The 11,100-nt window shown below is 40.3% G+C and overlaps 1 protein-coding gene across 1 annotated transcript in view; it reads left to right on the forward strand.

Annotated features, from left to right (window-relative positions):
• Positions 1 to 9,890, forward strand: part of LOC129519425 (cytochrome P450 3A12-like) — a 31,160-nt gene extending 21,270 nt beyond the window's left edge. Inside the window, exons 10-13 of the mRNA XM_055339919.1 lie at positions 2,816 to 2,976; positions 5,021 to 5,247; positions 7,941 to 8,103; positions 9,267 to 9,890. Of these exons, the coding sequence (XP_055195894.1) occupies positions 2,816 to 2,976; positions 5,021 to 5,247; positions 7,941 to 8,103; positions 9,267 to 9,362 (647 nt within the window). The 3' untranslated portion in view covers positions 9,363 to 9,890. The remainder of the gene's footprint in view (positions 1 to 2,815; positions 2,977 to 5,020; positions 5,248 to 7,940; positions 8,104 to 9,266) is intronic.
• Positions 9,891 to 11,100: the final 1,210 nt, after the last annotated feature.

Genomic DNA, 11,100 nt, shown 5'->3' on the forward strand with positions numbered 1-11,100 from the left:
TATTTATTTATTTATTTATTTATGATAGACATAGAGAGAGAGAGAGAGAGAGAGGCAGAGACACAGGAGGAGGGAGAAGCAGGCTCCATGTCGGGAGCCCGACGTGGGACTTGATCCCGGGACTCCAGGATTGCGCCCTGGGCCAAAGGCAGGCGCTAAACTGCTGAGCCACCCAGGGATCCCTCTTACATTGTTTTTTTTTTTTTTTTTACATTGTTTTTTATTTAGATCTTCAATTCTCTCAGATTTTTCCTCTGGCAGTCCTTTTTAGTGGGTTCCTGTGTCCTTTTTCTTTCTTCTCTCTTTATGTTTCCAATAGACTTTATTTTTTATAGCAGTTTAGGTTCACTGCAAAATTGACTGAAAGACATAGAGATTTATCCCATATTCCCCCTGCCATATCTACTTACAGCATCCCCCATTATCAAAAGTCCACACAATATGGTAAATTTGTCATAATCGATATACCTACAATGACACATTATTACCACCCAAAATCCATAGTTTACATTACAGTTTACCCCTAAGTTGTACATTTTATGGGCTTTGACATATGTATAATGATGTGTAACCACCATTATAGCACATAGAGTATCTGTATCCTTTTCCCATATTATTTTCTGAGCATTTCCTTGCATTCTGGTGTGAGACATTCCAGATTTCTCTTTTGTTTCCCCTGACGAGCCTTGGAATCAGCCATTTCTCCAAGAAACTGATTTTTTTTTTTTTTTAGTGAGAATAGTATTTAGAAACCAAAATCTGGGATCCCCGAGTACTCATTGCTACTAGGGTTTCTTTGCTTCTATTTCCTCTCAGTTAGCCAAGTTAAGAACATCAAATATATTTACACAGGACTGACCAACATAAACATTTGTATATCTATCCATAACCAGTAATTTAATTATGATCTCTGTGTTTGAAAGAAAAGAGGAGGCTTGATTTATAGTTGTTTTTATGACAGATATATTTCCATCTTGGTTAAATTCAAGCTATCTATGGTTTGACAGTCATCTCACAAAATTCTTGAATATAACAGTTGATTCTAGAGAAAAAGGATGGGCTTACTCTATCATACCACTAATATATATATATGTGTATAACTAATGTCTCTATCTATCTATCTATCTATCTATCTATCTATCTATCTATGTAGTTCTACTATTTTCTGTGATGAAGGAAATATTTTATATATGCTTGGTCCTGAACAGAACCACTTCATGTGATTATTCAGTATGTGACATGTGGGTAGTGTCACTGAGATTTGAATCTTTTTTTTTTTAAGATTTCATTTATTTATTTGACAGAAAGAGAGAGCAAAAGCAGGGGGAGTGGCAGGCAGAGGGAGAGGGAGAAGCAGGCTCTCTGGTGAGCAGGGAGCCCAATATGGGGCTCGTTCTCAGGACCCAGAGATCTTGACCTGAGCCATGAGCCAAAGGCAGATGCTCAACTGACTGAGGCACCCAAGCACCCTGAGATCTTATACTGTATTTAATATAACTAATTAAAATTTAAATATAAATAGCTATATCTGGCAAGTAGCTACCAATTGGACGTCACAGCCCTAAACTTTTATTATCATGGGATCCATGGTATGGAGGGCAAGAATCTGATGGTTGAATTATCTAGGGCAGCATAACAAAATATGACTGGGAAATCAGAATTTTATATATTTTTCTTGTACTTTTTATATTATTTTTAGTTTTGAGTTATGTGTTTGTGGTAGGTCAGTGCTCTTAGTATCTAAATGTCCTAATACAGTTCTGATCAAAGAGATTAGAGCATGACCATGCTGAGTTTCTGCCAGGAGAAAATCAAAGGATATGCCAACATCTTCATAGTGGGGCCATTATTAAAGAAGGTGACATTCAGACCATGATTGAATAAGTATTGCTAATTCCATTCACTAGATTCAGTTTGTCTAAATTTCATGCTGGCCTATACCCTGCTATTGACACATTCTTTTTCTGCTCATTTGGTGGCATTACTTATCCTAGTTCCATCACCACTCTTCTAGCTTTTTGTCTGTGTTGTAGTTTCTGTACATATTGGAGATCATGCACTTGCGAAGTTGTGTGCCAGGTCTTCTACTAGCTGAGACCTCTGAAAGGTATAATCCATGCTTCTCAAGCTAGGTTGTTCACACAAATCACCACATCTCATGAAAGCTCAGACTTTGATTTGATAGTTCTAGGGTGAGGTTTGAGATTCTGCATTTCTAATAAACTCCCAGATGCTGCAGATGCTGATGGTCCATGGATCACTCTTTGAGCAACAAGAATTTATCAGTAGCCCAATATTGTTCTCTTCACTTTCCACAAAGATGTTTAGATGAAAGATCATTCATTTTTTCCTGACAATTGAGTCTTAGTATCACAAACTCTAAAGAAATTTAAGTTCTCTTTTAGCTAGAAGAATATAAACTTTCTTGGGGGAGAATGGTATCCCACGTTACTTATGACTGAAGTACTTTTAGGATCCTCCAAAGGTCATGCTGATAACACCATGTACGTTAGACAGAAATGCCATCTCCTGAAATTACCTATCTGTGTTGGTGCAGAGGGTGGCATTAGCAGGAGCAGATGGCCAAGAATAGCATAGACCATAGGAAGAACCAGATCAAGATAACTTCTGGCTTTTCTGGCTCTGTAAGATAGACATCAGAGTGCAAACCACTCTGAGTTTGATTCTGAATTGCTTTCACATTTTCCCCAAGGGAATTGGGAGTTTCAAATGGACTTCTCATTATCTAAAGTGTGTGTGTGTGTGTGTTTTACATTCACCTGCTATAGCTAAAATGTGTTTCTTCTCCTTTTAGCTCTATCTGATTTGGAGCTGGTGGCCCAATCTATTATCTTTATTTTTGCTGGCTATGAGACCACTAGCACTTCTCTTTCCTTCCTTATGTATGAATTGGCCACTCACCCTGATGTCCAGCAGAAACTGCAGGAGGAGATTGATGCGACTTTCCCCAATAAGGTGAGGGGGTCATACCAGAAGAAGGGAGTCAGTGTAGGCTTGGTTATGTCTCAGTAACAGATTAGCCCTCAAACCTAGTAGGTTTTCATAAAATGTTTACTCCTATTTCCACATTCGCATGTCAGATATGGGCCTTAGCAGAAGTTGGGAGTGAGTCTCTGCTCCATACAGTTATTGGCGATACCAGGTAAAGAGGCTCCATTTTCTTATACCTGCATTATCTAGAACCTGGGGACTTATTGTTTGCTTGGTAATAAGGAACTATGTGTTACTCACTTGATTTTCAAATGTTTGGCTCCAGACTTACATTCATCTCATCAGTTCACCCCTCATTTGCAAAATGGTTTCCCGTAAGTTCATGTGAGCTAGGAAATATGGGGGTCTCCATGATCCTGGGTGAGCAGTGTATGTTTCTACTACTTTCTACTACACACCCTATGAAGTGTCAACTCTGTTATTTCCATTTAACAAGTCAGGAAACTGAGCTATAGAGAGACAATATGACATTCTTAAACTATCACATAACTAGTAGTGTAGAATTCAAGCTAGGAGCCAAGTGCTTGGATCCTGATTGACCTCTAATCTGTACAATGTTGGGTCTTACACGTAACAGCAAGTGATAGACATATATTGCCCACACTGTTTTCAGATCTCTGCCCATCCTGAAGTTCCCTTCTTATGAAGAGACCTGACCTCTGGGTCTGGAGTGGCCTGTTGGGCAAACAGTGAGACTCCAAAGTGACGACTAGGAGACCCTTCCAGCAACAGAGGGTGGGGCTTAGAATAGGGTTCTGATCCCCTGTATTACTTTTCCTAGAACTGAAATTGTGTGCCCACAATTGGTAGCATCCAATTGTAGCCTTCTCTTGCCCCATTTGCGTTGAAAGAAAGTAGTGTCTCGCCAAATTATTTAGTGTTTTTCTCCAAATATTGTAAATATAATTGAAAAACTAGGAAGGCAGGATATTTCAACTAGGACAGTTTATGAGGAAGAGGGGAGTTTTCTGGGGCACATTCTCCTTTCATGATACAGATGTGTCGCCCCTGTTTTGAAAGGAACAAAAGACTTCAACAGATTTCATTTAAGATTAAGGGCCATAGGGAAGGGAAAATATGATTAAAACAGAGAGGGAGTTGGGATTCTGGGTGATGAGCACTGAGGAGGGCACTTGATGAGATGAGTACTGGGTGTTATACTATATGTTGGCAAATAGAACTTCAATAAAAACAAATGAAAGAAAAAAACAGAGAGAGACAAGCCATAAGAGACTCTTAAGTATAGGAAACAAATGAGGGTTGCTGGAGAGGAGGTGGAAGAGGGGTTAGGGTAGTAGGGTAATGGGCATTAAGGAGGGCACTTGATGTAATGAGCGCTGGGTATTATATGCAACTGAGCAGTCAGTTCTAATTCTAATTCTTCCTCTGAAACTAATAATACACTATATGTTAAAAAGATAAATTTAAACAAAAAATGTAGAAAAAAGGTCAAGGGTCACACTCTATTAGTCACTTTTGTTCACACAAGGAAGAAAAACCATTACCTGGTAGTGGGAAGGATTTCAGGCCCTGTGTAGGAGATTGTCATAGTGGTCTCCCCCAGTCATTACTATTGCTGCTTACGTCTATTACTCACATGTCAGTGAGCCATTGAGTAGATCAAAGGACATGCTAGACATTCAAATGTCCACAAATACCCTTTACCAAAATACATGATTCTTAGGTGTTCCTAATACTTCAGTAGTAGTCTATACAGTGCATTGAATTTTGATCCCAAATCTCAATTTTTAAAAAGATTTTATTTATTTATTTATTTATTTATTTATTTATTTATTTATTTATGAGAGAGAGAGAGAGAGAGAGAGAGAGAGAGAGAGAGAATAGAGACACAGGCAGAGGGAGAAGCAGGCTCCATGCAGGGAGCCTGATGCAGGACTTGATCCGGGTCTCAAGGATCACACCCTACGCTGAAGGTGGCGCTAAACCGCTGAACCACCCGGGCTGCCCCCAAATCTCAATTTATCAAAATCTGTTTTTTTCCTTCCAGGCATTGCCCACTTACGATGCCCTTGTGCAGATGGAATATCTGGACATGGTGTTGAATGAAACTCTCCGATTATACCCAATCGCTGGTAGAATTGAGAGGGTCTGTAAGAAAGATGTGGAGATCAGTGGAGTGTTCATTCCCAAAGGGACATTGGTGATGGTGCCAACCTTTACTCTTCATCGAGACCAGAATCTCTGGCTAGAGCCTGAGGAATTCCGACCTGAAAGGTACAGGGAACCCTGCAAAGGGGAACCCACCCTCATATTGGAGGATATTCTGTATCTTCTTAGTATAGATGACAATCGTGTGGTGGTACAATGATTTATTTGTACATTTTTTTATTCTTAGAAGTATTTTTCTTGTTACAAAATGAACATTATTGTCCACATTTTACAAACTCTAGTTGAGAATAAAGAAAAGTAACATCATCACCAGTCACAATATATCAGGATTATTAATCATGTGATGTATGTCCTTGTGGATATTTTTCTATGCACATATAGAAGCTTAAAAGTTAAGATGGCATTATATATTTTTGAGGTACTGAGTTAATGTAACAGTAAAGTATAAACAACGTACCATATTTGTGTTTGTGATTCTATGTGTATACATAAAATACTTAACCATTATCTTAATTAAGAAAATGGGACTTTTTGTTACTTTAGTGTTTGTTTCTGTCCTCTTTAGCTCTCTGGATTTACTCCTTAGATTTTCGCATTCTGTGTGTGTAACCCTGCGCCACCATGTCTGCTAGGTATAGTGTGAGGACAGAGGCTGTGGTGCTGAGAGTTCACATCCCTGGCAGGAGGAGCAGCAGCCTGAGGACAGAGTGTGCTGGAGACCTGATAGTTCCTGTGCTGTCTGTGGTTGCAGTTCTAAGCATCTCTCATCTCTCTAGTATCTAGGATTTATCCAAAGTGAGGTCATCTGTTCTCTAGCCATTTAGACATCCTCCTTGGAGGGGTCTTGAGCTTTCTCTTCTGGGAATTCAGAGCAGAGTCTGGCTTTGGGTAAGCCTGAATTCTGCAAAAGTCCATGCTTTCCTGTTTATTGTATTGGTGGGCAAAATTTGGATGAGTTTTTAGAGACCTAGATGTTTAGCCCCTGAACGCAAAGTCCCTGTTAGCAGAGCTCTTTTCTTGTCGCATGGTGTCCTTAGTGCTAGCAATGCATCTACACATAGTACTTGCTGAAAGAACTTAGAGTTGACCAAGTCATCTGTTTTCTGGACCAGGAGACCTGATGGCTCCCACAAGTTCAGCTGTTCAATCTCCTATAGCTTCTCAAATAGAAACCAGTGATCACTCCTCTACTTGTTTATGATTCATTCAGCCATGAGAGGAAATGCTTACCTACGTGTGTTAGGGACTGTGCCAGGTAGTGAAATCCATGTATTAAAAATATCAATTATGAATAATTAAAAAAAGATTTTATTTATTATTTCAGATAGGCAGAGAGTGAGTGAGAGAGTGAGAGAGAGAGAGAGAGAGAGCACAAGCAGGAGGGAGGGACAGAGGGAGAAGCAGGATCCCTGTTGGGCAGGGAGCTTGATGTGGGGTTCCACTGGAAGGACCCTAATATCGTGACCTGAGCCAAAGGCAGACACTTAACCAACTGAGCCACCCAGGTACCCCTTATGGATAATTTTTAAGGAGATTTTATTTGTTTGAGAGAAAGCAAGCATAAGCAGGGGGAGGAGCAGAGGGAGAAGGAGAAGCCCCAATGTGGGGCTTGATTACAGGACCTGAAGATCATTCCCTGAGCCAAAGGCAGATGCTTAACCATCTGAGCCACCCAGTCTCCCCTATTGCAGAGAATTTTTGACACATGCACAAACATTATATAGACACAAGTCTATGAAATACTTTTAATGAATTTATATATGCCCACCACCTGCCTAGTAACTACTAACCCATATCAGCTACTCCATCCACACACCATTATAATTCTTTTACTGTTTGCCATATTATTTTAAGGCATATCATGTAAACATTTCAGTATGTTCTTCATGATATAAGGAGTTTTAAATAATACCTCACCTGAATGCCATTATCATTTTCCCAAATCCACATGTTTCCTTAATATAAGTATTAAGGAATGAATTTTTAAAAAGATTTTATTTATTTATTCATGAAAGTATGTACAGAGAGAGAGAGAGAGGCAGAGACATAGGCAGAGAGAAAAGCACAGGCAGAGAGAAGCCCGAGGTGTGACTCAATCCCCGGACTCCAGGATCACACCCTGGGCCAAAGGCAGGTGCTAAACCGCCGAGCCACCCAGGGATCCCAAGGAATGAATTTTGAATGAAGCATAGGTCTAACCCAAAAGGAATTTATAGTGTCTTAGAACAGATAGACAAAAACTCAATGATTATAATGATTATACATAGATCTAAGTATCATTATAGTGGAGTAGTGTCACGTGCCCATGTAAATCATGTGAAAATCTTTTCCGTGTAAGTGGTTGGGAGTGGTCCTAGCAGGGAGTGTAGGGATGTGAAGGGAAAAATAACAATGGTAAAACATAGGAGGCATTTCTCTACTTCCTTTTTCTATGAGCATGTGACCAACATAAGTGGGAATGGAGGCATGAACCTACCTTTCCTCCAGTCAGGCTCATTTCCTGCTTGCCTTTCAAAGTGTGGACATCCCACCACCCTCAATATAATTCTAGTGTCTAAGATAAATCTTTTCAACAGCATTTATGTCATGTCCTCAGCAAGACTGAATGCTCCCATAGGGCAAGGGGAATCCAACGACCTGTGTAGCTTACAATTGTCATAGCAGAATAAGCATGGCAGGATTACAGTAACCAACCCATCAAAGTTTCCTATATACTCCTGGTTGAGAACCCCAAACATGTACTTCTTGTGGTTTTTATGATTAACTAAACTTGTTTTCCACTTCCATTGTGGAACCAGGTTCAGTAAGGAGAAGAAGGACAGCATAAATCCTTATACATACCTGCCTTTTGGAACTGGACCCAGAAACTGCATTGGAATGAGGTTTGCAATCATGAACATGAAACTTGCCCTTGTCAGGGTCCTGCAGAACTTCTCCTTCAAACCTTGTAAAGAAACACAGGTCAGAGAGATAAATTTCTGCATAAATAGTGTTTTATTGTTTTTTTTTTTAACTAAGAGATATGAAATAGATGTGTGTGTGTGTGTGTGTGTGTGTGTTTGTGAGCGAATGTGCTCATTTATCCTTAGTAAGTTGTTCTATCAGCTCAGTAATCTATTCGAGTCATCTGTGGCCTTGAAGAGTCATTTAGCTCTTGAGTGCCACATCTGTGATTCATAACCGCCTAACCATAAGGGTCATCTGTCAGTGTAGTTCACATGAAATTATTATGCACAGTCCTTTGATCTTGAGCAGTGTTTTAAATCTCTTTCAAGTCCACTGAAAGGAAAGGAACACGTTGTGCACAATCATGATGTGCAATGTGTTGATAACCATGATGTGACTTTTGAATGATGCTCTTCTCCACTACAATTTATAGACGCTATTGTGACCATGGTTCTCAACCTTGGTTTTACTCTGAAGTCAGTGGGTTCATTAAAAATCCTATATTCTAACATAATTCACCCAGAGAATGGCTTTAAATGTGTCCCCACTGATTCTCAAGTGCAAGCAAGGTTGAGAGTCACTGGTGTGAAACATGCCTGACTGATGTGAAGGAGTCCCATGGTCCAGGCCATCCTAGCTACTTGGCTCCACCTTCTCCAGTCAGGCTGTGCTCCCTTTCCATGCTAGTCTGTTATCATGGATGGATGTTTCCATGGGAGAGAGTACAGGATGTTTATCAGTGTAGATGTTCATATGATAAAATGTGTAATAAACACTCAGGATGACCTCACAAGCTTCAACGTATACAACGTTATCTCTCTCACTTTTCAAAATTGTTTGCCATAATGGGTAAGAATCTGTTTTAAATTTTAAATACTCATCCTTTTTACTTAAAATTTAAATATAAAAGTATATAAACCAATATGAGTTTGTCTCCAGCCTGGTACTGAGTGGGTGGTCAGTAGATACTCTGTTGAATGAGTGATGGATGAATGCTTACATACTCCAGTCTTGACAACTTACAGAATAATTTTAAAGAATCAGAGATATATGAATCTATAAGTAGTATTTATATATTTGTAATGCATTATTGTCCTTCATATATCTTGCCTGCTTCGCTTCTGTTGTTAGCTGGATTTTCACTGGTCGTTTCTCATATACTTGTTTAACTGTTGCAGATCCCCCTGAAATTAAATGCTCAAGGGATTATTCAACCTGAAAAGCCCATTGTTCTCAAGGTTGAGCCAAGAGATGGGAGTGTAAATGGAGCCTGACTTTCCCTAAGGACTTCCTTTTGTTCTTCAAGAAACTATCCCAGAACACCAGAGACCTCAATTTCCTTTGATTATGTGGTTTCACTCATGTAGGGAATATAAGAAATAGTGAAAGGGATTATAGGGGAAAGAAGGGAAAATGAGTGGGAAAAATTAGAGAGGGTGACACAGAATGAGAAACTCTTAACTCTGGGAAATGAACAAGGGATAGTGGAAGGGGAGGCAGGTGGGGGATGGGGTGACTGACGGGCACTGAGGAGGGCACTTGATGGGAGGAGCAATGGGTGTTACAATGTATGTTGGCAAATCAAACTTCAATAAAAAATATATTAAAAACCCCAGAAATGATCCCTGGGTGGCGCAGTGGTTTGGCGCCTGCCTTTGGCCCAGGGCGCGATCCTGGGGACCCGGGATCGAATCCCATGTCGGGCTCCAGGTGCATGGAGCCTGCTTCTCCCTCTGCCTGTGTCTGCCTCTCTCCCTCTCTCCCTGTCTCTCTCTCTCTCTCTCTCTCTCTCTCTCTCTCTCTGTGTGACTATCATAAAAAAACCCCAGAAATGAAGGTGGGCTTCACGTACAACCTGTGATAGATGACTAGGGATTCCACACATTCATTTAGCTTTCTCTGGTATCTGTGTAGAGCATTATATATTATGGGGAATAAAGGAAGTAGGTCATAAGTGCCAGACATGTAGACACAGTTTATCTGTTTCACGCAGACTACCCCCAGTTTGTACCATCTACTACCCTGAGTGTTGATCTAGAATAAAACTTTCTCAATAACTTTATCAACAAACTTTAATGGAAACAGGAATTATTGTGGTGGTGGTGGTAATGACATTTATATCACATGTCCTATTTGGAATATTCTACATTGAATATTACACTTAGCAAGTCAATCAACATCTCTTTACAAAAGTATTAACATGGCTTCATCCACATTAAGGGGGAATCTATAGAACTAATGAGTGAGAGCCAGTGAATGAATGTTTTGACCATTACAGTCCCTGGGTGAATGGAGCTTGTTCAGAACTCCAGTGTGCTCATTAAGATAGGTGAGAGTTAATCTACTGTGACTTTGCCTATTGCTCAGAATGTATATTTCTAGTTTAATTCTACAGGTTTTGGATCACATGTTTTTTTTATATCTCTTGATTGAGGCACTTAGTATTATATTATTAGTTTTGATTTAATATTTTCGTGTCCTCTTCCCTGCTGTTCTGGTAGGCAGCGAACATATTTGTCTTTGTGTTCCAGCCTCAGCTCCCAACTTTCCTGACACAATGAACATCAAATAAGAGATGGTTGGTTGTCCAGTTGTTTGGGAAGAAAGGCTAAAAGCAATTGTCTGTTTCAGCTGGTATCAGAAGATGCATAGGATTCTTCCTTTCCAACTCTCCCTTCCAGCCCCTTCTTTCTCTTCTCCTCTCCTTTTCCTTTGCTTTCCTTCCTAGATAATTCAGTCCTTAAGCCATAGGTGGGGCACAGGCGAGAGGGTAGCCTCACATTGGAGGTCAGGGACAGAGAAGGGAGTCACAGTGACTTGACTCCAAGTTAGAGACTGAGTAGGGTGGGGAGGGGGTCCACATGGAGTGTGTCCACATGGAGCATTCTGGCATGGCTGTGGGAGCCCAAGCTAGGTGAGAAGGGTGTCCATATGGAGGCGTGGCTGGTAAGAGCCCCCGGAGCCTAAATACAGTGTATAGAACACAAGTAAAATTGTGGGGGTATTCATGAG

This window comes from Nyctereutes procyonoides, unplaced genomic scaffold (assembly GCF_905146905.1).
Source record: "Nyctereutes procyonoides isolate TBG_1078 unplaced genomic scaffold, NYPRO_anot_genome, whole genome shotgun sequence".
In the NCBI taxonomy this organism is placed as follows: domain Eukaryota; kingdom Metazoa; phylum Chordata; class Mammalia; order Carnivora; family Canidae; genus Nyctereutes; species Nyctereutes procyonoides.